Source organism: Thunnus maccoyii, chromosome 22 (genome assembly GCF_910596095.1).
Source record: "Thunnus maccoyii chromosome 22, fThuMac1.1, whole genome shotgun sequence".
Taxonomy (NCBI): domain Eukaryota; kingdom Metazoa; phylum Chordata; class Actinopteri; order Scombriformes; family Scombridae; genus Thunnus; species Thunnus maccoyii.
In genome coordinates, this window is record NC_056554.1 from 3578220 (window position 1) to 3604158 (window position 25939).

The 25939-nt window shown below is 39.0% G+C and overlaps 1 protein-coding gene and 1 long non-coding RNA gene across 2 annotated transcripts; both read left to right on the forward strand.

Moving 5' to 3' along the window:
* Nucleotides 1–1101: 1101 nt before the first annotated feature.
* On the forward strand, nucleotides 1102–4481 carry LOC121889555. Its single transcript, XR_006093563.1, has 3 exons — nucleotides 1102–2392; nucleotides 3030–3190; nucleotides 4181–4481. It is a non-coding gene; the product is annotated as an uncharacterized LOC121889555 (long non-coding RNA).
* Nucleotides 4482–5077: 596 nt separating this feature from the next.
* On the forward strand, nucleotides 5078–24206 carry LOC121889871 (macrophage mannose receptor 1-like). The gene is made up of 10 exons (XM_042402094.1): nucleotides 5078–5787; nucleotides 5888–6229; nucleotides 6382–6479; nucleotides 6685–6795; nucleotides 11413–11594; nucleotides 11789–11909; nucleotides 16772–16829; nucleotides 22632–23003; nucleotides 23580–23816; nucleotides 24091–24206. The coding sequence occupies exons 1-10, from the start codon at nucleotides 5376–5378 to the stop codon at nucleotides 24204–24206; spliced, it is 2049 nt and encodes a 682-aa protein (XP_042258028.1). The 5' UTR covers nucleotides 5078–5375.
* Nucleotides 24207–25939: the final 1733 nt, after the last annotated feature.

A 25939-nucleotide genomic window follows, 5' to 3' on the forward strand; every position in this document is an offset into this window, starting at 1 on the left:
GTTTAGGCACTTGGTGGAGGTTAGGGGAAGATCATGGTCTTTGTGTAAAACAGAAAACATCTGCAGTGACTGGACGCACGAGACACAACATATTTTCATTCACTTGAAAAACATCACCTGTGAACATAATCATGTTTGTGAAAGCAACATACATGAGAAAACAATTTAGTCATATATTCTAGTCAACAGGGTTGCTACAGTACTTATACTATTACCGGAAGTTATAAGAGTAGAGAACTTAACCATAACTTGACTTGACAAGACTATATATACAGCTTACAATAAAGCAAAATGTCTCACTAGAAAACAGTTACTGATCCAAAAACGGAAACAACAACAGTGTACAGATCAAGTGTACTTTGTGACACAGTATAGTGGTGAAGCAAATAGAATTAAACAAATCATTAAAAGAAACTGGGACATATTGAAAAGTGACAATTCTCTTAAAGAAGCTCCTCCAGATGCCGCTACCATCAGCTTCAGAAGAGCTCCAACCCTTACTGATAAACTTGTGAAGAGTCATCTCCCCTTGTACAACAGAAAATTTGGTTAGGCATCAGGGCAGGTAACCACAAGTGCTGAGATTAAAATCATTGTGGTAATATGACCAATACCAACTACTTTACTGATATAACATCAGGTCGTAATTTATAAATTGCAGTTCCTCATATGTGGTTTACAGACACTTGACTGAACATAAACATGCTATAAGAACTGGCAACTCCCCATAACCGATGGCTCTACATTATAAAGAGGCTGACCACAGCAGCGGCAATTCTCTAAAGCTATCAGACATAGACCATATAGCAAACTGAATAAGGGGTGGAGACCGATTAAAAAGGTTCTTACAGAGAGAATTCTTTTGAATATACACATTGAAAGCTACACAACACCCTAGTTGAATGAGGAACTTGACTTCTCTCCTTTTCTGTAATTGTCTTTGATTTAGGTATCTGGGTTCATTGAACAACGTCAAGTGCCGTCTTGCTTGTGTGTACTAAAAACTTAAAAATTGGGATTTTATATATATATATATATATATATATATATATATATATATATGTTAGTTTATTACCGTTTTTTGCCTTGACATTCCTTGATATTACGTAAATGCTTTGATGTGTGGTTTCCTCTGATGAACCGTATCTGTCATGTGACTTCACCAGTCTACATTAATCATGTTACTATTACCTGTCCATATTGATCATGTGATTACTTGCCAACATATATAAGAAGCAGCCTAAGGGCGACCATTTTGTACTTGCCCTGATGAAGGTCTTAACGGCTGAAAAGCATAGGCATGTTTTTAACTATGACTAAGAAGCCATGAAATATTAAAGGCTTTTTAAATTCATTACAATCTTGAGTGCCTCAGATCTTTTCAATAACTCATTACTGTCTGAATGATTAGAATTTGATTTTATTTTCAAAAACAGCGGGCACATGGTTGTTCAGATTACAAGTTCAGCTGAAGCTGAATGAGGCTTCAGCAGTGTGAGTTGGTGTGAGAGTGGCTATTAGCCCAGAAAAAACACTGGCAATAAACCTACATGACTACCGAGACATACATACCCACTCTATCTGACTAACTGACACTGCTGAAGCCTCAAATCACCAACATAGTTTTGAGTAGAGGGGGACCAAGAACCAACCTCTGGGGCTCAAAAATGAAGCCAACGCAGGAGTGCCAAAAACTGCAGTTCCTTGAATAGCCACTTGAGGCTCCAAAAGCGAATCAATCCTCATAGACCCCCTTGTAAAGATGCCCAACTTTACAGCAGAAATAAACATGTACAATCAAGTTGTTTTAATCCTTCACCTCTCATGTTCACACATGTCATTTGATACATTATTATAAAGACGTACATTATTCCAAAGAAATTGATCTTAACAAATCAAATCAAATTTTCACAAAGTAATTATTTTATATTCTCAAGAGCTCAAGTTTATTATGTTGTGATCAGTTTTTTTTTTACAGATTGAATGTTGAAATCATTCATGTCTTCTCTGGGTTTCCAATAAAGTCGATGGCTTCCATTTGTGTTTCACATTTCCAGGATAGACTGAAGGAGAGAAAAGCCTGGTGGGAAAGTTTTCCACAAGGAGGGAAAAAGAACTTAAGTCCGAGAGAAAGAAAACTGAGCTCTGAAATTAAAATCAAACTACGGCTAACGGGAAACCTATGACGAATACTGATTCTATCTGCTAATAAAATGTACACACAGTTCACTGCCTTGTAGTTATCAGAGCACTAAACCATAACTTAGTACAAACTAGTCCTTTATCAATACTACTGTGTGTGATGTTCATAACTCCTAATGAAATGTAATCCTCTCCAGAATAAAACATATCTATGGATTGTTGCATTTGCTTCAAGTTTACAGCAGTGCCAGTAAGTTCAAGTCTTATTTTGCATTGAGTTGTGCATTTTTAAAGCCACAAGAGGGCAGGCCATGCTTAGCTTAGCTTAGCTTAGCTTAGCTTAGCTTAGTTTAGCTTAGCTTAGCTTAGCTAGCTTAGCTCAGCTAACAGTATTTTTTACTCTGTTTTCTAAATACTCCAGAGGAGGTGAGGAAATTCATAACTGTTATGTTACTATTGTCATAACTATTCATTTCCACAGCCAGTTTTATTATCAGCCTTATTTAGTTTTATTGGATGATTTTACCCAAAGTACTTGGAGAAAAACAAAAACAAACCTACATTATAGTGTTAGAACCACATCTATAGACCTGACACATGATAAGCAAATGTTTCACCAGTTTTTGACCTGTTAACACCCTGGAGTGGTAAAATAATAATAATAATTTGGGTCTACGAGAGTCAAAAAAGATAACATTAGTCTTTAGGTCAGAACACTGAGCTGTACTATGCTGTCTTTTACTGTCCTGGTGCTTCATTACTCCCACAGCAGTTTACTTTCAATTGCAAACAACTACCTGCATGCTGCCATTAGCTGTCTAATTTTTTCTGTGTGCGTGTTTGTGTTTGTGTGTGTGTGTGTGTGTGTGTGTGTGTGTGGTCACCAGCAATGTTGTGACAGACCCAGGAGTCCTCTCCCTTCTCCAGCTGTGACACCAGTGACACTGAGTCCTGCTCCCTGCTGGTCAACAGTGCCTCACTGCTCCGCTGGCAGCAGGGCGGCCAGAAGGCCTCACCAGTCCGTGGACACGTCCTCAGGAAGACCAAGGTCAGAGTTCACAATGTAGACTGGGACTAGAGTGATGTATAATGGTTTGCAGTATTCTGGGACAGTTTTGGCAGACCTGTTTCAACATGAGTCCCCTCATGCACAAAGTTCATAAAGACATTTTCCCACTTTTGAGTGGAATTAACACATCGTCTTATCACCCAACATCAGTGTTGGATCTCACTAATGCTCTTGTGGCTGAATGGGATCAAATCCCTGCAGCCAGGTTCCAACATCTTATGGAAAGGAAAACTATTTATTTTACAGCCTGGATTTTATTTTTGTAGCTCTGACTCATGGTTCTGTCAGTTATGATGACATCATACTCACCAAAATATTTACTCATTTTTACTATATTTTTTATGACCAGTGTAGGACCTGTAGTACTGGAAACTGTGTTAAGTCACAATAACTAGTATATGGATCAGCAAATAGGGAAAGAAGAACATCACACTTATGGCAGCAATGCCACGCCAAGCTGTGTGTCAGGGTGGAGAGAGGAGGAGAGGAGGAGCAGTGTGTCAAACACAACACACTAGAAGTGAAGCTATTCTATCTTTTTCACTTTTGGATAAAAATAAGTTTGTGTTTGTGGTTTGAACATTTAATCCACTACAAACTCCCCTTTAAATCATTGAAATCCTGCAGCACATGTTCATCAAGCCAAGTTTTATTTAGATTTTTTTATTTATTCTGACAGGTTTGAGGCTAGAGTAGGCAAGTGCTGAAAATCTTTGTAAAAATAATCTTTTTTGCTCATTTTCCAAAACTATTTTCTACTATTATTTTCTGTATTGTACAACATTATGTGCATATTTGGCTGCAACGTCCGTGGTAGCTCAGCTCTGTGAAGCACATTATGCTTCCTCCTGGAATGAAATGTATGATATAAATAAAGTTTTGTTTGCTTTCTTCATAATATCAAAGTCAAATCCATGTAAATGTGGAGCATGCAAACTAAGTGTGTGTCTCTGTTTGTTTGTTTTGCAGGAATGAGAGCAGAAGAACAGCACATAAACCTCTCAACCCCTCACATCAGTCTCATGTTGTTTCCTTTTTTTTCTTTTTAAGAAATTGTGTTTATATTTATTTAAACTGTTCATACAGTCTGAGAGTGTTTTGAGGACACAAGCATAGCATTCACATGAACCAGAACAAGTTGCCTGTTTTAGTAAACTGTAAGTACCACAACATACAGAAATAGCAACCTTTTGAAACTTTTATACTATGGAGCATGTTTAGTGCACAAACTTTCTTCTTCAAGCAACCACCAGTCTCTTTGTTTCCTTTTCACTCAAATTCTGATTCTGTTTTACTTACTATATATATATATATATATATAGAGAGAGAGAGAGAGAGAGAGAGAGAGAGAGAGAGAGAGAGATAGAGAGAGAGAGAGAGAGAGAGAGAGAGAGCTTGATGACCTCAAAATCTTGCTGTCCAATATGTATCAACATGCCACAACCTGAGGGACAGTGAATGACCCAGACACACACACACACACACACACACACACACACACAAATACATGCATAAGATCATAAGAAGAATATTCTGTGGGTACATGCCAATGTTTTGGAGACAAACATTTACATATGTGATACTTTTTGCATACAGAATGCAACAGACCAGTAACTTTTGCCCCTAACAGAGAAGAGAAGCTGGTGTTGTATTTGACTAGATTTGCCTAACAACAGCTAATATAGAGGCAGAGTTTCCTTTTAAGAGTAAACATCGACACACAGAGACCTCAGAGCAGCATCAGAGCAGCATCATGATGGAAAGGATTTTGTTGAGTGTCCTGTATCTCTCAGGTCAGTGAAATATTTAAAGGTATAATATGTAATTTTTCCACATTCTAATGTCTAAAAATGACTAGACCTTTGTTATATATTTTGTTGAGTTGTGTTCAAACCCAGAGAAATCTGTAATTTCAGTCAAGGTAAGGGTCTGTTTCATTTGATTAGCAATTAATAGCATCATATCCCCTTTTTGCGTACGTCAGTGTTTTTGTTGTCTGGTAGAAGCTGTCATGAATTGAATTGTATCTTGTTTTAAGCCACATTTTTATGATACATTTTTTAGACCTTGGTTTTAGATCTTTTAATTGGATAAAGGATTTCAGTCATCAGACGTATTATTAGTATTATATAGTAAAATTTCATTTTACTGTAATAATTACAAAATGTTAGAGTCACCTTACATGTTAAAAAGTGGTGTTTTCCTCACAGGCTGGTCCATCTTCTCCACATGTTGTCTCCATCAGTACCACTTTGTTGCTCAACGCATGAAGTGGACTGAAGCTCAGACCTACTGCAGAGAGACATACACAGACCTGGTCACCATTGAAAACACTGAAGACATGAACCAACTCATCAACACAGTTTCATCTGCTGGTAATAACAGTCAGGTCTGGATTGGCCTGTACAGAGTCATTGATTGGAAGTGGTCAGATGGGAGTGGAGCTGAATATAGGAACTGGGCATCCAATCAACCAAGTTTAGGCACTGATAAACTCGGTGTAGTTATTGTAAACAGTCGTCCCTCATGGGACATTCATTCTTGTACACATGAACATTATTTCGTCTGTTATAATGGTAAGTACCCAGCTAAGCATCATTTCTTCTCTAATAATGATTACATTGAAGTTCAGAACTTTAAATCAAAGATTCATTTTCCTCAATAATTTATCTGCAGGAACACAGCTGGATCCTCAATTTGTTTTTGTGAATCAACCAATGAACTGGTCCAATGCTCAGAGGTACTGCAGGGAGAACTTCACAGACCTGGCCACTGTGAGGAACAACACTGAGAACCAGGAGGTCATGAACTTGCCAGGTACATACTGGACATGGATCGGCCTGTACAGAGATCCTGACATTAACTGGTCTGATGGCAGTGCCTACTCGTTCAACAGTTGGAGTGGTTCAGTTTCAGGATCACTCATGAAAATGATGTGTGGTGTGCAGGAATCAAACCAATGGACATTTAAGTCCTGTGAAGAGAGATTTCCATTTGTCTGCTACAGCATCCCTCCTGGTGAGTGGTTTACTGTCCTTCAGTGGAAGCCAGAGAATGCTGCATAACTTTAGCATAAATCATGTTTGAATGTACACGAAAAAGTGTAAATATCACAGAACTAATAGGACAGCAAATGAATGATTCATTTCTCCTCTCATTCTGTGTCTCAGCACCAGTAAAGAGGTGGGTAGTTAAGCTGAGGATGAAGGTGCAGGACTCCTCTGTGGATCTCAATGACCCTGCTGTGAAAGCAAACATCCTGAAAAAGGCAAGTCTCCAAAATCCAGACTGGGTTAGGGGCTGGGGGTGTCTCAAACAGGTCTAGAATACTTGTTTACATGCTTATTCTGCTTGATGTGTTTTGCCACTATGAAGTTTGATTATATCTAAAAACCAGTGGGGGGTTTTAGACACAACAACAACACAATAGGGGGGATGAATGTTTCAAAATGGCTTCCATTTGTGTTTCCCAGTTCCAGGACAGACTGAAGGAGCAAGGAGTGAGTGGAGTCACCCTGAAGTGGAGAGAACAGCCTGATGGGAAAGTCTTCCACAAGGAGGGAAAAGAAGAGAAGAAGAAAAAAAGAAAGAAGACTGAGCTCTGAAATGAAAACCCAGCTTTACTTATCTGTAATCCATGTTGAATGTTGATTCTCTATCTGCTAACAATATACTATCATCAGCTTAACCGTAACCTTGACTACATCCTGTATAGAAGAGTTTTATCCTTCCTCATCAATATTACTGTGTGAAGTGTTTCAATCAAAGTCACTTTTCTTCCAAATAAAACATATGAGATGAGTCTTTGGCTTCAAGTTTACAGTGTGTGAACCAACCTGATAAAAGCAACAGACACACAGTTATGGCAGTGATTTATTGCAGAATAATAAAGTAATCTAGGTGATAATGGGAGCACTGGTAGTCTGCAAAGGCCTTCCATCCAAACTTTTGAAATCTGTAGACTTCTGTTGCTGCACTCAAACAAAAACACTTTAGCAAAAGGCAAGAGTACTAAGAAAAGACACAACTGACAAATGTATCAAAAAGTGTGAGTATCTTATATAGATAATATGATATAGGCTGATAATATAGGCTGACACAGCAAAATGTATCCACTTCACATTCCCTCCATGACAGCCAGTGGAGGAAGAAGTTTTTACATCCTTTACTTCAAAGCAGCAATACTACAATATAACATAAGTATGATGAGTGAAACGTAGTTGAAGTATAAGTGAAAATAGTGGTTGTGCAGTGACGTTAATATGACATTATTAGATTATTAATACTGATGCATCAGTGTGTGAACAACATTTTATTGTTGTAGCTGGTTAAGGTGGAGCTAGTTTGAACTACTTTATATACAGCAAACTTAACTGTAGGTAGTTAAGTCCAGTGGTTCCCAACCGAGGGGTTGGGCCCCTCCAAAGGGTCCCAAGATAAATCTGAGGGGTCGTGAGATGATTGATGGGAGAGGAAAGAGGTTAAAAGACAAGTGAAACACTGGTTTAATCTTTAATGTGTTGTATTTTATATCATGAGTGTTTTTATGTTAAATAAAATATTCTGTACAGTAACTAGTGACTATAGGTGTTAAATAAATGTATAATATTTCCTCAAATATTGTGGAGTACAAGTGGCTAAAAATGGAAACATTCAAGTAAAGTACAAGTACCTCAAAATTGTACTGAAGTACAGTATTTGAGTAAATGTAGTTAGTTTGTTGTCAGATGAAGACAGGAACATGTCATGTGACTGAGCACCTCTGTTATTTTACGCACCATTGGACAAACTATGTGCTCCTACAAACATGGTTGTGAACGTCACACCAAACCTCTGTAAATATGTCAGGTCTAAATAATTACACACAACTAAAGAATATACAGATACATAGTGGGATTATAGTGAATTATGAATGACTGCATGAGCACATACTGTGTTTCATATTGCATACATGCTGAGCTCTCCACGTATCTGTGTGTGAGAATTAAAATGCAACACTGCACTCTTGTGTTTGCATGTGTGTATTGTTGGCTTCAAAGTGAGAGTCAAGTGAATGTGGGAACAAAGTGAGAGACAGACATGTAAAACAAGAGGGGAGGATGTGATTTGTTGTTGTAGTTTTACTGAACTACAGCTGATTGCATGTTACCCCTTAGAAATAATCTTACTACCATAGGATCATTTAAATCAGGGGTCTCAAACTCAAATTACCTGGGGGCCGCTGGAGGCAGAGTCTGGTTGAGGCTGGGCCGCATCAGGTATTCCACAAAAAAAGCTTAGCAGGCGCAGGCTAGGATAGCTGGCGCAAAAAAAGGCGACTAATACCGGCTTGTTCATTATCCGCCGTGCTTTTGTTGTTGTAAACGTCGTCATAGAAACAAGTGAAACAAATGGCATCATAAAGAAATATCTTTATAATGGTTATTGTGCAAGGCATTAACTATAGAGTAAAATGTTTTGAGGAATAAATCTCTTTCCGCAAATGATTCAGTACATTCCATTCACCCAAAAGATTTTTTCGAATAATTTGTCCATGAATGTCAGATCATTGCAGAGCAAACGTGGAGAACATGAAGCCGGGACAGTGGGACACCATTATCCCATGGTTTGCACCTCCATGGCTGCATCCCATGGTTTGCAGCCATGGAGGCGTTATTTATTGGCTTTTATTTTCTATAATAACTCCATGGATGCAGCTGGCGCTGCGAAGCTAGCGGCGTTGTCAAATCAAATATGACGTATGGCACAGCAACATCAGCTGTACGGTGTTTTGTTACACTCTGTGTTTATGATCTCTGTCGGATGAACATAAGTGTGTTCATGAAAACGTAAATATTAACTTTTAATTCACTTCACAACGTGGCATTATGTGACAGAAATATGCATATACATTATTATCTGCCAGACTTATAAAGACGCAGATACACCTGGTTCTTTTTTTTAATGTCACACACTGTGGAATCACATGCACGAGCCTCATTTGCTGTCACAGTGAGCCAAAAAATGACCTCAGTGAGAATAACAGGCTCTCCAACAGCTGATCATTAGGCACGGCTGCTGTGGATATTTTAAACGACTTTACCCCTAATTTTACCCTAAAGTTCGTTCAGCTCCAGCTTGTGCAATAAAGGGACCTTCCACACACAACACAGTAAAGTGCCATTCATATAAAACTCACGGGCCGCACTAACATTAAACTTTCATATCAAGGTGGGGGCCACAAAATATCAGCCCGCGCGCCACAAGATTGAGATCCATGATTTAAATGGTTTGCTTGAGAAAACATCTGAAATATCTTCATTTTAGAGGAGTCATTGAACCTCTCCTGTATTTCTCTCTTTGTTGGTAATGATTTACTGAGTCCTATTGCATTTCTACATGAGATGCTTGAGAGAATTTGAGGAAGACAGATAACAGAGAGAGAAATAAAACATGTATTGAGTTCATTAAAGTGACTTATTTGGATGTAGTTTGGTTAAACTAAGAACCTGGAGTTTTGTATTGATTTGCAGCCTTGTAACATTTAGATGGGAGCTGTGTTTAGTGGCCTTTTGTTTGACACAAATGATAATGATGTAATAATGAACAACGCGCCTTAAACAGACTTAAGAACAGACTTTAATATATAATATGTATGAGTATGTTTTAATTAGTGTCTAATCCACTGAAAATAATAATTGTTGTGTTTTTGTTACCTTAGAATGAACCCTTTATATCTACATAGGGAGCAGGTCCCCTCCCTGATTTCTGCTGGACAGGTAAGAGTAACATTAAAGATTACAACAGAATGTAATATATATTTCCCCCCGCTGCTAATGGTTCAAAACCTAGATGATGTACAATGTTTATTAGCAGAACGTTTCCTTTAATACATTTTAACTTAATGTTTCTCTCTCAGAACTGGTTCTTATGACGTGCTGTCTGAACATGTCAGAAATCAAATAGTTGTTCAGAACAACTTCACTCAAAGGCAGAGTGAAAAGCCGACCGTCACAGAGAGGGGGGGGGGACATGGTATTGTTTCATTAAGGAGATAAAAGCACATATTTTAATGGTAGTGTTGCAATTCCTCAGTATTATGGGTTTCTCATTTGTCATTCTGACAGCTCATACCAATGAGCATGCTAGTGGTGCGCTGCCAAAACGTTCTGGATGGAACTCGGGCTCTAGAGTTATTGCTCCTCACATTGGACATAGGAAGTGGATTTTGTACAACTGGATGCACAGAACTGTAATGTCTGTACTGTGACGGTTCAGGATGAATACACATACCGTTACACCCTTAGTCCTGGTGTAATTAATGACAGCTTAAGGCTGTGGCTGTGAGTTCAGTGGGTTTCTGGGCAGTTCATGTCTTACCAGTGTCCTAATAATCAAGGCTATGCTCTCTTTTCCTTTTTTCCCACATGTTGGTTTGGGGCCTTGCTTTCCTGGAAAATCTTGCTGTCAGATTTCATGGAGAATGCAGCATCGCATAAAGGGTCTAAGGGGTCTTTTGGCCTCGAGTCCAGAGGTCAGATTATTAGAGTAGGGGTTCAATAGCATTTTATTTCTGAATCTAGTATGAAATTTATTTTGATTTCACTTTTAAGAATTGCAAGTAACAACCAAATTTTTTTCAAGTTCAGTTTTGGTCAGAAGTTTGAAGTTTGCTAACAGCATTGTGGATCAAGTCTTGAATAGAGAGAAAGTTGTTACAGATTTCAGATCCCTTGATTTTTTTCTTCTATGTATTGACTAGTCACTTAGTTTCCTTGGTAAAATATCTACAGTATGAGACTGTTAAATTTGTTCAATTTTTTTTGTGTTGGAGTAAACAGACATTAGCACTTTGAATCTATAACTCTGTCAGTCATGTCGTTTAGTATGAAAAGAGTCTTAATTTACCCAAATTCACCTCAGAGCAAATTCATCTTAGTTATGTGAAGGTCAGTTGAATGGGATAACCTAATATAACAGGTTCAATGTCAAAGTTTGTAAAATACATGGCTGTCAAGATAGAAAGAGTTTCTTCTGACTTCCTGTGCATTAAAATGTGTATCTAAACCAGAGCAGAGTGTGTGACCCTCGTCTTTATGATTTCAACACTGGCAGCACAAACACAAACAGGCAGATGATTCAGCAATTTCATCATTTTTGGACACCAGCCTCTTGCATTCAGTATCTTCACACCCAGTCGTTGATTTTGACATGCGGAGCAGCTTAAGTATGGGAAAAACCGCATGGCGGCCGACACCAAGCAGCTGCAGGCCAAAGAGGAAGAACTGATGAAGAAGAAGCAGGAGATCAGGAACCATCTGACCCATCTGAAGAAGGAGAGGAGAGACCTGCGCACTGCTGTGGAGGCTGCTGCTGGTAAAACACATAGACTTCTGTTGAAAAAGTGCTTGTTGTTAAATGACAAAACCAAGGTCCTGCATGCCACCATTAGCTGTCCAATTTTTCTGTGTGTGTGTGTGTGTGTGTGTATGTGTGTGTGTGTGTGTGTGTGTGTGTGTGTGTGTGTGTGTGTGTGTGTGTGTGTTTGTAGTCACCGGTAATGTTGTGACAGACCCAGGAGTCTTCTCCATTCTCCAGCTGTGACACCAGTGACGCTGAGTCCTGCTCCCTGCTGGTCAACAGTGCCTCACTGCTCCGTCGGCAGCAGGGCGGCCAGAAGGCCTCACCAGTCCGGGGACACGTCCTCAGGAAGACCAAGGTCAGAGCTCACAATGTAGACTGGAACCAGACTGATGTATAATGGTTTGCAATATACTGGGACAGTTTTAGCAGTCCTGTTTCAACATGAGTCCCCTCATGCACAAAGTTCATGAGGACATTTTCCCACTTTGAGTGGAATTAACACATCGTCTTATCACCCAACATCAGTGTTGGATCTCACCAATGCTCTTGTGGCTGAATGGGATCAAATCCCTGAAAATAATAATTACTAATTTTTACTATATTTTTTATGACCGGTGTAGTACCTGTAGTACTGGAAACTGTGTTAAGTCACAATAACTAGTATATGAATCAGCAAATAGGGAAAGAAGAACATCACACTTGTGGCAGCAATGCCACGCCAAGCTGTGTGTCAGGGTGGAGAGAGGAGGAGAGGAGGAGCAGTGTGTCAAACACAACACACTAGAAGTGAAGCTATTCTATCTTTTTCACTTTGTGGTTTGAACATTTAATCCACTACAAACTCCCCTTTAAATCATTGAAATCCTGCAGCACATGTTCATCAAGCCAAGTTTTATTTAGATTTTTTTTATTCATTCTGACAGGTTTGAGGCTAGAGTAGGCAAGTGCTGAAAATCTTTGTAAAAATAATCTTTTTTGCTCATTTTCCAAAACTATTTTCTACTATTATTTTCTGTATTGTACAACATTATGTGCATATTTGGCTGCAACTTTCGTGGTAGCTCAGCTCTGTGAAGCACATTGTGCTTCTTCCTGGAATGAAATGTATGATATAAATAAAGTTTTGTTTGCTTTCTTGATAATATCAAAGTCAAATCCATGTAAATGTGGAGCATGCAAACTAAGTGTGTGTCTCTGTTTGTTTGTTTTGCAGGAATGAGAGCAGAAGAACAGCACATAAACCTCTCAACCCCTCACATCAGTCTCATGTTATTTCCTCTTTTTTTCTTTAAGAAATTGTGTTTATATTTATTTAAACTGTTCATACAGTCTGAGAGCGTGTTGAGGACACAAGCATAGCATTCACATGAACCAGAACAAGTTGCCTGTTTTAGTAAACTGTAAGTACCACAACATACAGACATAACAACCTTTTGAAACTTTTATACTATGGAGCATGTTTAGTGCACAAACTTTCTTCTTCAAGCAACCACCAGTCTCTTTGTTTCCTTTTCACTCAAAATCTGATTCAGTTTGGGTTCAAAAAGGTCAAAACCAAGTATTTATTTGTAAATGTTTAAAGGAAATAAAAGAAAGTTTTTTGTTGCTGAATGAATACAAATAGTGTAAAAACATTATGAATTCATGTTTTATGTCTGTGATGTGGGAGGAATTTGAAGGTATATTGGTGGGTAATGGTGAATCCTCTGTTTTATTTCCTGTTTTCTTGCTGAATGAATACAATACTGTATTTGTATTGTGGAGAACCTCCGGACACTGACCTCTGGTAGCTGTTTCAGGACAGCAGCTGACAGTTGGTAGGCCCCTTCATCCTGGTTTACTGTCCACTGGCTCTGAAACCAGAGCCCCTCATCTTCATCAGGGCCTTTTTTAGTTGTGTCCATTACCTGAACTGCCAGTTTTTAATATGGAAAACTATATTTTCTCACTTGTCTCTAGTGTTGTGTAGCCATGCAGATACTTTTGGTTGTATTTGTCCAGGTATTGAGATTTCTGCACCAACACAATGAGACTGAATAGAATATTGTTTATGGCACTAACAGCATTGAATAATTAAAAATTCAAATTGGTCCACTGCTGTGCTCACTGATGATGTCACTGATGCAAAATACAGTGTTTGCAGTCGTGTTTCAACATGAGTCTCCTCATGCACAAAGTTCATAAAGACTAGAAGTGAAGATATTCTATCTTTTTCACTTTTGGATAAAAATAAGTTTGTGTTTGTGGTTTGAACATTTAATCCACTACAAACTCCCCTTTAAATCATTGAAATCCTGCAGCACATGTTCATCAAGCCAAGTTTTATTTAGATTTTTTTTATTTATTCTGACAGGTTTGAGGCTAGAGTAGGCAAGTGCTGAAAATGTTTGTAAAAATAATCTTTTTTGCTCATTTTCTAAAACTATTTTCTTCTATTATTTTCTGTATTGTACAACATTATGTGCATATTTGGCTGCAACGTCCGTGGTAGCTCAGCTCTGTGAAGCACATTGTGCTTCTTCCTGGAATGAAATGTATGATATAAATAAAGTTTTGTTTGCTTTCTTCATAATGTCAAAGACAAATCCATGTAAATGTGGAGCATGCAAACTAAGTGTGTGTCTCTGTTTGTTTGTTTTGCAGGAATGGGAGCAGAAGAACAGCACATAAACCTCTCAACCCCTCACATCAGTCTCATGTTATTTCCTCTTTTTTCTTTTTAAGAAATTGTGTTTATATTTATTTAAACTGTTCATACAGTCTGAGAGCGTGTTGAGGACACAAGCATAGCATTCACATGAACCAGAACAAGTTGCCTGTTTTAGTAAACTGTAAGTACCACAACATACAGAAATAGCAACCTTTTGAAACTTTTATTCTATGGAGCATGTTTAGTGCACAAACTTTCTTCTTCAAGCAACCACCAGTCTCTTTGTTTCCTTTTCACTCAAAATCTGATTCAGTTTGGGTTCAAAAAGGTCAAAACCAAGTATTTATTTGTAAATGTTGAAAGGAAATACTAGCTTCCCTTTGTTTATTTATGTTGATGTATTTAAAGTGTTTTACTTACTATATATGTGTGTGTGTGTGTGTGTATACACATACACACACAGAAATTTCAAAGAGCTTAATGATCTCAAAATCTTGCTGTCCAATATGTATCAACATGCCACAACCTGAGGGACAGTGAATGACCCGGAGACACACACACACACACACACACACACACACACACACACACACACACACACACACACACACACACACACACACACAAATACATGCATAAGATATACTATATGTAATTAATATATATCAATCTTAATGTTGGAGAAGTACCACTCCATTCTTCAGAGACATGCTGTACCCTCTGGTTTGTATCTTTGTGGAGAAGGATTCATACTGCAGCAGGATAATGACCCCAAACACACCTCAAAGCTTTGCAAGAACCACTTGAAGACCAAAGAAGACCAAGGAGTCCTGACTGTCATGGACTTTCCTCCACAGTCACCTGACCTCAACCCCATTGAACATTTATGGGGACACTTGAAGACTGAGAAAGCCAAACTTTCTGTGACATCACAAGAAGCTCTTTGGAACATTGTCAAATCCTGCTGGGATAACGAGGCTCATCAGGTTTTCAACAGACTTGTGGAGTCCATGCCAGCTGGAGTGCATGATGTCATTAAAGTAAAAGGAGGAAATACTGAAATATTCTGAAATTTATGTACATTTTTCAAATTATTTGTAATGAAAGAAATAGTTTTAAATTCAGAACAAATGCACAATAGAAGTATCTTGACTAGAGGTCTCAGACTTTGGATCCCACTGTACATGTACATCCTTTTTTTCATTTTCTGGAGTCTCATCCTGTGTGGAATCTTAGGAAACACTTGTGTTTGTTGGTAAACCAGAGATGATCATCACACTTTCTGCACTTTGCATAAGAAATACAATATATTTGTATGCATCTATTCAACCCTTTAGACCATAAAATGTACTTGTGTCTGTTATTGCCAGTGAGTAGTAGATAGCAAAAACATGAACCAGATCATCATTTTACACAATAATACATCACCATCATTCAGAATGTCTTAACATTTACACTAACTGCACTAATTATGTCTCGAGGCAAAAATCACATTTTAGAAAAAATAAAACATGTCTTTAAACCATCAGTTCAGTTTTTTAGAGATTAAAGCACATGCTTGTATTTTTTTAAAGGTTTTCTTGATTTCAAGGTGTTATATAGTCAAATATATCTGACCCTTTTCTAGCACTGTGCCACATGTGGCTCCACTTCCTGAAAATGTGTCCCACCCCAAAAATGCAACATTATACCCACTTCAACTCCTCATCTGATTTGATAGAAACTTCTGATCAAGGTTTACAATGTGTGAAAATTACAATATGTATAAGTGAGAGGCTCAGAAGACTTCCTGCTGCCTGAAGGCAACAATATGTAGTAGAGTAGTGGTAGACAAATAGCAGCCATGAGCCAAATCTGGTTGAACTGTCTCCTATTAAACCTGTGAACTGATATTACTCAATTTATTTATATATGTATGTGTGTATTTTCATCTGATGTATATACACATTGGAATCGGTGGAATTTTAATTAGAGGTGTTAACCACATTTAAACATTTCAAACATCCAGCCCAGCCTCTCTGTGAACAGGTATCATTGGAACTACTTTCTACTGAAGAAATAGTCCCAATGAAAACTAATCACAGTGAATTCTGTTTGGAGTAATGAAGACTCCAGAGGGAGATGTTGCTGCTGAATTATCTGAATGTCACTTTTTCAACACTGTGAGCACCAAAAAACAAACAAACAAAAAATTCCATTCACCTCTACTGTATAGAAGAGAAATACAACTGAAACTCTGCACACTAGATACGACTGGAGGTAAGTGAGAAATAAAATATATATATTTTGTAGTTGAGATGAATTGATCCCTTCAAGTCATCACCTTTGCACACGACCAAAGTGTGACTCTGAAACAACAGCTTCAAAAATACTCTGTGGGTACTTTACAATGTGTTGGAGACAAACATTTACATACGTGTCATTACTTTTTGCATATAGAATACAGCAGAACTGTGACTTTTGCCCCTAACAAAGAAGAGAAGCTGGTGTTGTATTTGACTAGATTTGCCTAACAACAGCTAATATAGAGGCAGAGTTTCCTTTTAATAGTGAACATCGACACACAGAGACCTCAGAGCAGCATCATGATGGAAAGGATCTTGTTGGGTGTCCTGTATCTCTCAGGTCAGTGAAATATTTAAAAGAATAATATGTAACTTTTCCGCATTATACTGTTTAAAAATGACTAGACCTTTGTAATATATTTTGTTGAGTTGTGTACCAACATTATCTTAACTCAGATAGCATGAACAAAACTATCATTGAATCAATGTTGAAATTTAACATTGATTTTTCATCAGGTTTGCATCCTGAAATAATGTTATTTCAACAATATAAAAATATATGAAGACAGAAACAAAATCAATGTTAGTTCAACTTAAATTTAATTATTGACTTAACATCAAATCAACATTGAAACAACATTAAATCAATCCTGTTTCATGTACAGCAGGATACTTGCCAGTAAACCATCATGTCAGTTTTCTCTCCATTTAATCAGAGACCACGTGGGGCTGCAATTAACATGGTTTTGAACCTAAACGTCACTAACTCAAAGTAAATAAAACATCCTTGAATCAGACATTAATTCATGTGCAATTTTATTTACATCATATTCAGGAAAGCAAGAGGCTCTCAAAATGACATTTCTTTCATTGAAAATATATCGAGCTTAAAATACAACTTATGTACAGATTATATGATAAATTGGATGACAAAGTGACTTGAACAATTAGATGGGAATGTTCATTCTGAATTTATTAAAGCAGAAGTGCATGGACACAGCTTTTCTTGCAGCTGTAATTGCCAGGAGAAAAGCCTGGAAAATCAAAACATATGCAAAAAGTGAGGGAAGTAAATGCAAATGGAAGCTCGCCAATAAATAGAGCTTAAAATATAAGTTATGTACTATAGGTCATGATAAATTGAGTGATAAACTGACTTGAAACAAATTCAGAATTAACATTCCCATCTTTTAAAGCAGAATTAGCACAACTGACTTAACACAGTGCACTAAAATTTATAAGTCATAAATTCATACCAAAATTGAGTGCATAGACACATTTTTTACAGCTCTAATTGCCAAGAGAAGAGCCTGGAAAACCATGACAACACATACCAAATGCAACCTGCATCAGTAAAATGAAAGTAAAAATTCCCACTAAAACATATGAAGTTTATAGACTTATAAACAAAGTTCGGGAACCAAAGACCACGCCTTGTACGCATCCCATTTCCGCACCACAGGGTATTTAGACACACCATATCCGCTCCTCTCCCCTTTGTCTCAGCTTGCAAGCACCCTGTGACACACCAGCATCTAAACTAAAAAACTTTCTTACTCACATCATGGACCTCGAACTGCTCCTCAACGCTGCGGACGAGGACTTGTTCGACGTCCCGGAGTCCCCCGGTGTCCGATCTTTCCGGCAGCCTCGCCTGCGCTCCTCGGTTTCCCTCATCCCGGCCTCTTGGCCCTCATCCTCCGTCGACGACAGTATCGTCGAGCCCTCGCTCCCCAGCGGCTCCAGGGGAACGTCCCGTACTCGGCGTCCGAAGAAAGCTACTCATTCCCGACACTCGCTCCAGCCTCGCTCGAGATCCCGGAGCCCGCCCAAGAGGAGCAGCTACCGCGCGCAGCGCTCTCCTCGCCACCAGCGTATCGACCGCTCCTCGGCCCCAAACATGTCCGAGTGGACCGTCGCTCGCTTAAAGCATTTCCTCAGCCAAAATAACATTCCCCTCCACCGCACCGACAACAAGGCAAGACTGTTTCAATTATACACAAACTCCCTGCAGGACAGCACTCTCTCCCATCCATCTTCCGGGTTCCCGGTGTCGCGCGCGCAACGACGTCCGTGACGTCACGGCACGTCGCTCCGCCACACGCACACCTTCCTCCTCAGCAACCTCAGCCTCTCCAGTACAGTCTGCTTCTAACCCTATGCAGGCTCTCTCTGCTCCACAGCCATTTCCTCCTCCTACTTTCTCTTCAGCTGCACTTACATCCCATGCATATACATCCCATCACCCCAGCATCCCTTCCTCCTCTCTGGCTCCTATCTCTGCTGCCCCTTCCCTCCCGGCCATCTCAGCTGCTCCTCCACCCGCACCAACCACGGCAGCTGCTCAGACAGCACAAACAACAGCGGGCCCCAGCAGCTCCACGAGTTACACCCAACCTTTTCCCCCTCTTTCTTCTTTTCACCCTCCCTGTCTCCAGCTATACACCGACGCCACTCCTTCAGTCGGCTTTGGCGGTTACTACGGCGGCAGATGGTTCTCTGCCGAATGGCCACCTGACTTCTTGAAAAGCCTTCCACGTCTCCCACGGACTCCCATTCCCTTCACTGGACATTCTTACCCTCTCCTGCTTCATTACATTCTCCCACACTCAACTCAAGATCAAGTCTTCCACCATACAGACTTACCTCAGTGGAATCAATTTATTTGTTAAATTGATTTCCGGAGCGCCATGCCCAGCCTTGTCCCATTCTCATATTAACATGTTAATTAAAGGTCTCCGCAAGGCGGAACCGCACCCCGCACCAAAATGTTCACCCCTCACGTCGGACCTTCTGGTCCGATGCATTCACACACTCCGCACAGGCTACTTGTCTCCCCACATAGACAAAACCCTGGAGTCCATGTTTTTACCAGCCTTTTTTGGCTTCCTACGCTGCTCAGAAATCACAGCTCCTTCCTACTCCTTTGATCCATCACTACACGCCACATTGTCCGTCATCTCTTTCCACTCTTCAGACACACTCATCTACCACCTCAAACGCAACAAGACCAACCAGTCGGGTCAACCTCAACCCATCTACCTTTTCCGCCTAGATTCATACATAAGTCCTTACGAACCCATCCACGAGTACATCAACACTAGACTAGCCAACCGAGCTTCCCCTCAAGACCCCCTGTTCATCACGGAAACGGGAAGGGTAGCTACACGTTTTTGGTTCCATCACCACATGCGCTCAGTACTTGCCAGATGCGGAATACCCCCAGACCAGTTCTCAGGACACTCATTCCACATTGGAGCCGCTTCCACCGCCTCTAGACAAGGCATTCCTGACAACATCATCAAAATCCTCGGCCGTTGGTCATCCCCTGCCTATCATACCTACATCCATCATGACCTGGATAACATAAAGAAATCACACCCCCGACCCTAACACTTTTTATCTACTTTTAAGCCACAGTTTTAAAGTACACTTTGGATCTTGGTTGGTTTAATGCAAGTGGATGAATTTCCTGCAGAAAAAAACATCTATAAAAGAAACATTTTGGTCCTGAACCCTTCAGCAAAAGGCAACAGAAGCACTAACCAGTGTTACCAGTACTGAGAAAAATGCATCAACAATATTCATATAGGAAGTCATCACTGTGTAACTGTACCTTTTGAATAAGTCATCACTGGATGAAGACACACAGTATTTTAAATGACAGGTTACCTGTGTGGGAATAAAAGTGCAACACTGCCCTCTTGTGTTTACATGAGTTTATTGCCTTCGAGAACAAAGTGATGAAACATTGTGGGAAGCAAAAACAAACATTTGAATTTCATTGGACTCCTGTCGTAAAACACACAACACTGTGTGTGTGTAAATCATAAGAGATGAGTGGCAAAAAAAACCTTATGAAGCTTTATGTCTTTATTTTGTTCATGTGAAAGCCATGTTGGATGTTGATGTCCTATCTACAGTCTGTTTCCTAGAAGTGACTTTTAGATTCTATTAAACTGCACCAGCAAATATGTTTAGCAGGAAATGTAATGTTGACCCAATTATGTTTTCTGTCAACATGATGAGTAAATGTCATTAATTAACATGTTACTCAAAGTAAGAGTAAAATTTTCAGTGACAACAAAATATACAATCTTGCAGTACGATATCCACTTAAACTATTTGTGATGTCACAGGTGTGATGTGGAAACTCGAAGCCTCCAGTGCACAAACACTGACAATGATCTTTACAGTGAAGTAGGAGACGTCTTGTGTCCAGCAGGAAAACTTCTGAAATGAAATATATTTGCATATTCATAGATCTGTAATTTTTAATGAGGGAGGAGTAGATGATATTTTATTGATTTTAACAAGAAAATTATACTTTTCTTTAGCAGAAAAACAGTATCAGTCACACATTGTTGTTCCCAGCAGTGTATTTTTATATGTCTTAATACATGTCTGGAGGGTGTTTAAGAATGCATTCTGCACAGAAGGAGGACTGTGGATTTTGGCCTCCATTTCTCACAGTGTAGTTGCACTTTGAAGGAATTGTGTCACAGCCAGTGTGGAGATCAGATATGATTACAGCTGACATAATACAGCATGTGAGTCATGTATTAAGACTGACTTTCAAAAATGTGAACATATCCTTTTAATTAAGAGCCAGGAAGTGAACTGGCAGTTAGTAATGACTTCAGTAACATGTAAAACTTAGAAGAAGAAGCTTTATTTGGAGCCAGAGTTTACCTGTAATTTAGTTTCACTGGCACAAATGCCTCCATGACGCGGTTGACTGTGTTTCTAGTTCAACATTTACCCTCTGTTATAGTGCGGAGATGCAACGGTCAATCTGCAACACAAATGGACTGAGAGCAGAAGAGGAGCAGACTTTAAACTGGTGACACTTCAGCAGTTTCTGTTTGATTAACTGTTAAAACGGATGGAACTTTTTTCAAATGTGTCCAGAACTGCAGAGTTTAACATGTATAACTAAATAAGTCTTAATAAATGGACAAACATTAGATGAGGAGGTCCTGTCAGTATTCATGTGTACTAGGACTAGGTCATATATTGCAGAGCAGCTGGACCCAAATGCAGGCTGGGAGTTGAAAGGGCTGGGTAAGACACTAGCAGCAGGGCAGGGCTGACGAGGATGATGCAGGGCAGGTGAGAGGAGGAGCACATGAACACAGGAGGAGTGACAAACACAAAACCCAGAAAACACTCAACAACCCAGCATAAACCAAACTGTCTCTGAATAAATGAACCTAGGAACACAGAACTACTAGCTTACCAATAATCTAATAGTCTTTCCAAGAAACAATTCAAATAAGATGAAAGAGCAAAAACCAAGAACACAGGAAACCAAAAGAACAAACACAAAGAGTCCCAAAACCACAAGTCCATGACAAGGACACATTTCTGACGTCCATATTAGGCTTTTGAAACAAATTATAAATAAAAGCTACTAAAATGAGTTTTGTAAGGTTTCTTTTATAGATGTGTGAAGTGTTGTTGATTTATGGAATACATGAAAGTAGAGCACAGTTCATCACATTTTGATCATTATATTCCAATCATTTTATCTCTGATTTTACATCCAATATTGGAAATATATCCATATCAATATTGTGATTGATCACCTGCTTCTAGTGAGCATCGATGTTTTTAGGAAAGGGTTTTAAATTTTATTTGTTGAGGTCTCAGAAAGTATTAAATTTAACTTCAAAAAGTGTGCAGACACCCTGATACGACCAAGTTGTTTTAATTCTTCACTTTTCTTGTTGGAACAGTCACAGGGAGGCTTTGTGTTCAAAATGAAAATGTCGCTGCCTACAACAAATTCAAGATAAATCCATAAATGAATGTGCTTTCTGCACAGTGCATCAGATCAGTGAATTCTGTCAGAAATAGAGAAGAGAAGCTGGTGTTGAAGTTGACTGGATTTGCATAACAACAGTTAATATAGAGGTAGAGTTTCCTTTTAGTCGTAAACATCACCACATACAGTACTCAGAGCAGCATCATGATGGAAAGGATCTTGCTGGGTGTCTTTTATCTCTCATGTCAGTGAATTAGTTGATCAGGCCTCACAGTGCTTATTATTGTATTATATTGAAAACACTGCATGAAAATTTTTACTTTCGCCCCTTACATGTTAAAAGATGTTAATAAGTCATACCTGTTTTCCTCACAGGCTGGTCCATCTTCTCCACATGTCATCTCCATCAGTACCACTTTGTTGCTCAACGCATGAAGTGGACTGAAGCTCAGACCTACTGCAGAGAGACATACACAGACCTGGCCACCATTGAAAACACTGAAGACATGAACCAACTCATCAACACAGTTCCATCTGCTAGTCAGGTCTGGATTGGTCTGTACAGTAACATTGATTGGAAGTGGTCAGATGGGTACAGAGGGAGTGGAGCTGAATATAAGAACTGGGAAAATCTTGATGACAATGAGCCAGACTTTGGCGGGGGTCAGTTTTGCGTGAACATTGGAAACAGTGGAAGATGGTGGGATGATACTTGTGCAATTGAATATCCATTCATCTGTTATAATGGTAAGTAACAGCAAAGCCTGTTTTCTTCCTTTAACCTGCATTAACAGATTTTTTGGCCAATTGGGAGTAGTGGAAAGATGTGATGAACACAACATTGTTGTTGCTTATTTACACATCCAGAAGTTGTGGAGCAACATTATCAAGTCCAATATTCACTCTCTGATAGTTCTGTTTTTGCTCTCTACCAACTCCTGAGGGAAATATCTGGCTCTTTAGCTGCTAAATGTTCCACTATGTTCACCAGCTAGTTGTTAACTGTGTGTGTTTGCAGCTTGATGCTGAGCAGGTAGTGTACAGTGAGTTTTTAGAACCAGCTGTGGCAGAAAACAACACTGTGAGAGCGCTGAGAGTGAACCAAAACAGTAAAGAGCAGAAGCTCAGTATAAAGCTTTGTAAAGCTGAGCTGCAGTCTGGTGATAATTCTCTGTAGGTTCATCACTACGAGCGACATGTCTGACATTACGTGTTATCATTTGATACATTGTTAACATGAAAATATTGATTATAGCTGCTTTAAAATGTTATTTAAAAACTCAGTATATCAACAATTCCACTTTCCCCCAAAACTAACTGCAGGAACACAGCTGGATCCTCAATTTGTTTATATGAGTGAAAGAATGACCTGGTCCAATGCTCAGAGGTACTGCAGGGAGAACTTCATAGACCTGGCCACTGTGAGGAACAACACTGAGAACCAGCAGATCCACAACTTGGTGCTGACGAAAGACTGGCCATGGATCGGCCTGTACAGAGATCCTGACTTCTTCCTTTATAACTGGTCTGATGGCAGTCCCTACTCACTCACCACATGGGGTGATAAACATTCAGTTTCAGGATCACTCAGATCGATGATGTGTGGTGTGCAGGAATCAAACCAATGGACATTTATGTCCTGTGAAGAGAGATTTCCATTTGTCTGCTACAGCATCCCTCCTGGTGAGTGGTTTACTGTCCTTCAGTGGAAGCCAGAGAATGCTGCATAACTTTAGCATAAATCATGTTTGAATGTACATGAAAAAATGTAAATATCAAAAAACTAATAGGATGAATGATTAATTTCTCCTCTCATTCTGTGTCTCACTAACAGTAAAGAGGCAGGTAGTTAAGCTGAGGATGAAGGTGCAGGACTCCTCTGTGGATCTCAATGATCCTGCTGTGAAAGCAAACATCCTGAAAAAGGCAAGTCTCCAAAATCCACCCTGAAAGTGTTACAAACAGTTTCAAGGTGACATATGTGGGAGCAGGTGTGCAGGTGTAGAAAGAGATTTTTATGCACCCACAGAAACCTCAGTAGTGCAGAACAGAAAGCAGCCATGACCTTTGATACAAAAGAGATAATTATTAATTAATTAAACTATTGATCCTTTTGTGATCTTGATATAACAAATGATTATTCCAGTGTGATAATAATTTATTTTCTTGTGACTGTACAATCATTATCTCATGATCACATGAAATGATCCAAACTGTCTCCACATGTTCATGGAAAATTTCTTTTGTAAATTGTTTTTGCCTCTTAAGAGAAAAGTCCACACCAATTTCTCCCATAAATTATTTTAAGATCAGGATCATAAAACAATAACACAAAGGTTTATCATGTGATCACAAGATGTTTTCAAGATGGTTTTCATTTGTGTTTCCAGTTCCAGGACAGACTGAAGGAGCAAGGAGTGAGTGGAGTCACCCTGAAGTGGAGAGAACAGCCTGATGGGAAAGTCTTCCACAAGGAGGGAAAAGAAGAGAAGAAGAAAAAAAGAAAGAAGACTGAGCTCTGAAATGAAAACCCAGCTTTACTTATCTGTAATCCATGTTGAATGTTGATTCTCTATCTGCTAACAATACACTATCATCATCTTAACCGTAACCTTGACTACATCCTGTATATAAGAGTTTTATCCTTCCTCATCAATATTACTGTGTGAAGTGTTTCAATCAAAGTCACTTTTCTTCCAAATAAAACATATGAAATGAGTCTTTGGCTTCAAGTTTACAGTGTGTGAACCAACCTGATAAAAGCAACAGACACACAGTTATGGCAGTGATTCATTGCAGAATAATAAAGTAATCTAGGTGATAATGGGAGCACTGGTAGTCTGCAAAGGCCTTCCATCCAAACTTTTGAAATCTGTAGACTTCTGTTGCTACACTCAAACAAAAACACTTTAGCAAAAGGCAAGAGAACTAAGAAAAGACACAACTGACAAATGTATCAAAAAGTGTGAGTATCTTATATAGATAATATGATATAGGCTGATAATATAGGCTGACACAGCAAAATGTAGCCACTTCACATTCCCTCCATGACAGCCAGTGGAGGAAGAAGTTTTTACATCCTTTACTTCAAAGCAGCAATACTACAATATAACATAAGTATGATGAGTAAAACGTAGTAGAAGTATAACAAGTGAAAATTGTGGTTGTGCAGTGACGTTAATATGACATTATTAGATTATTAATACTGATGCATCAGTGTGTGAACAACATTTTATTGTTGTAGCTGGTTAAGGTGGAGCTAGTTTGAACTACTTTATATACAGGAAACTTAACTGTAGGTAGTTAAGTCCAGTGGTTCCCAACCGAGGGGTTGGGCAGCTCCAAAGGGTCCCAAGATAAATCTGAGGGGTCGTGAGATGATTGATGGGAGAGGAAAGAGGTTAAAAGACAAGTGAAACACTGGTTTAATCTTTAATGTGTTGTATTTCATATCATGAGTGTTTTTATGTTAAATAAAATATTCTGTAAAGTAACTAGTGACTATAGGTGTTAAATAAATGTATAATATTTCCTCAAATATTGTGGAGTACAAGTGGCTAAAAATGGAAACATTCAAGTAAAGTACAAGTACCTCAAAATTGTACTGAAGTACAGTATTTGAGTAAATGTAGTTAGTTTGTTGTCAGATGATGACAGGAACATGTCATGTGACTGAGCACCTC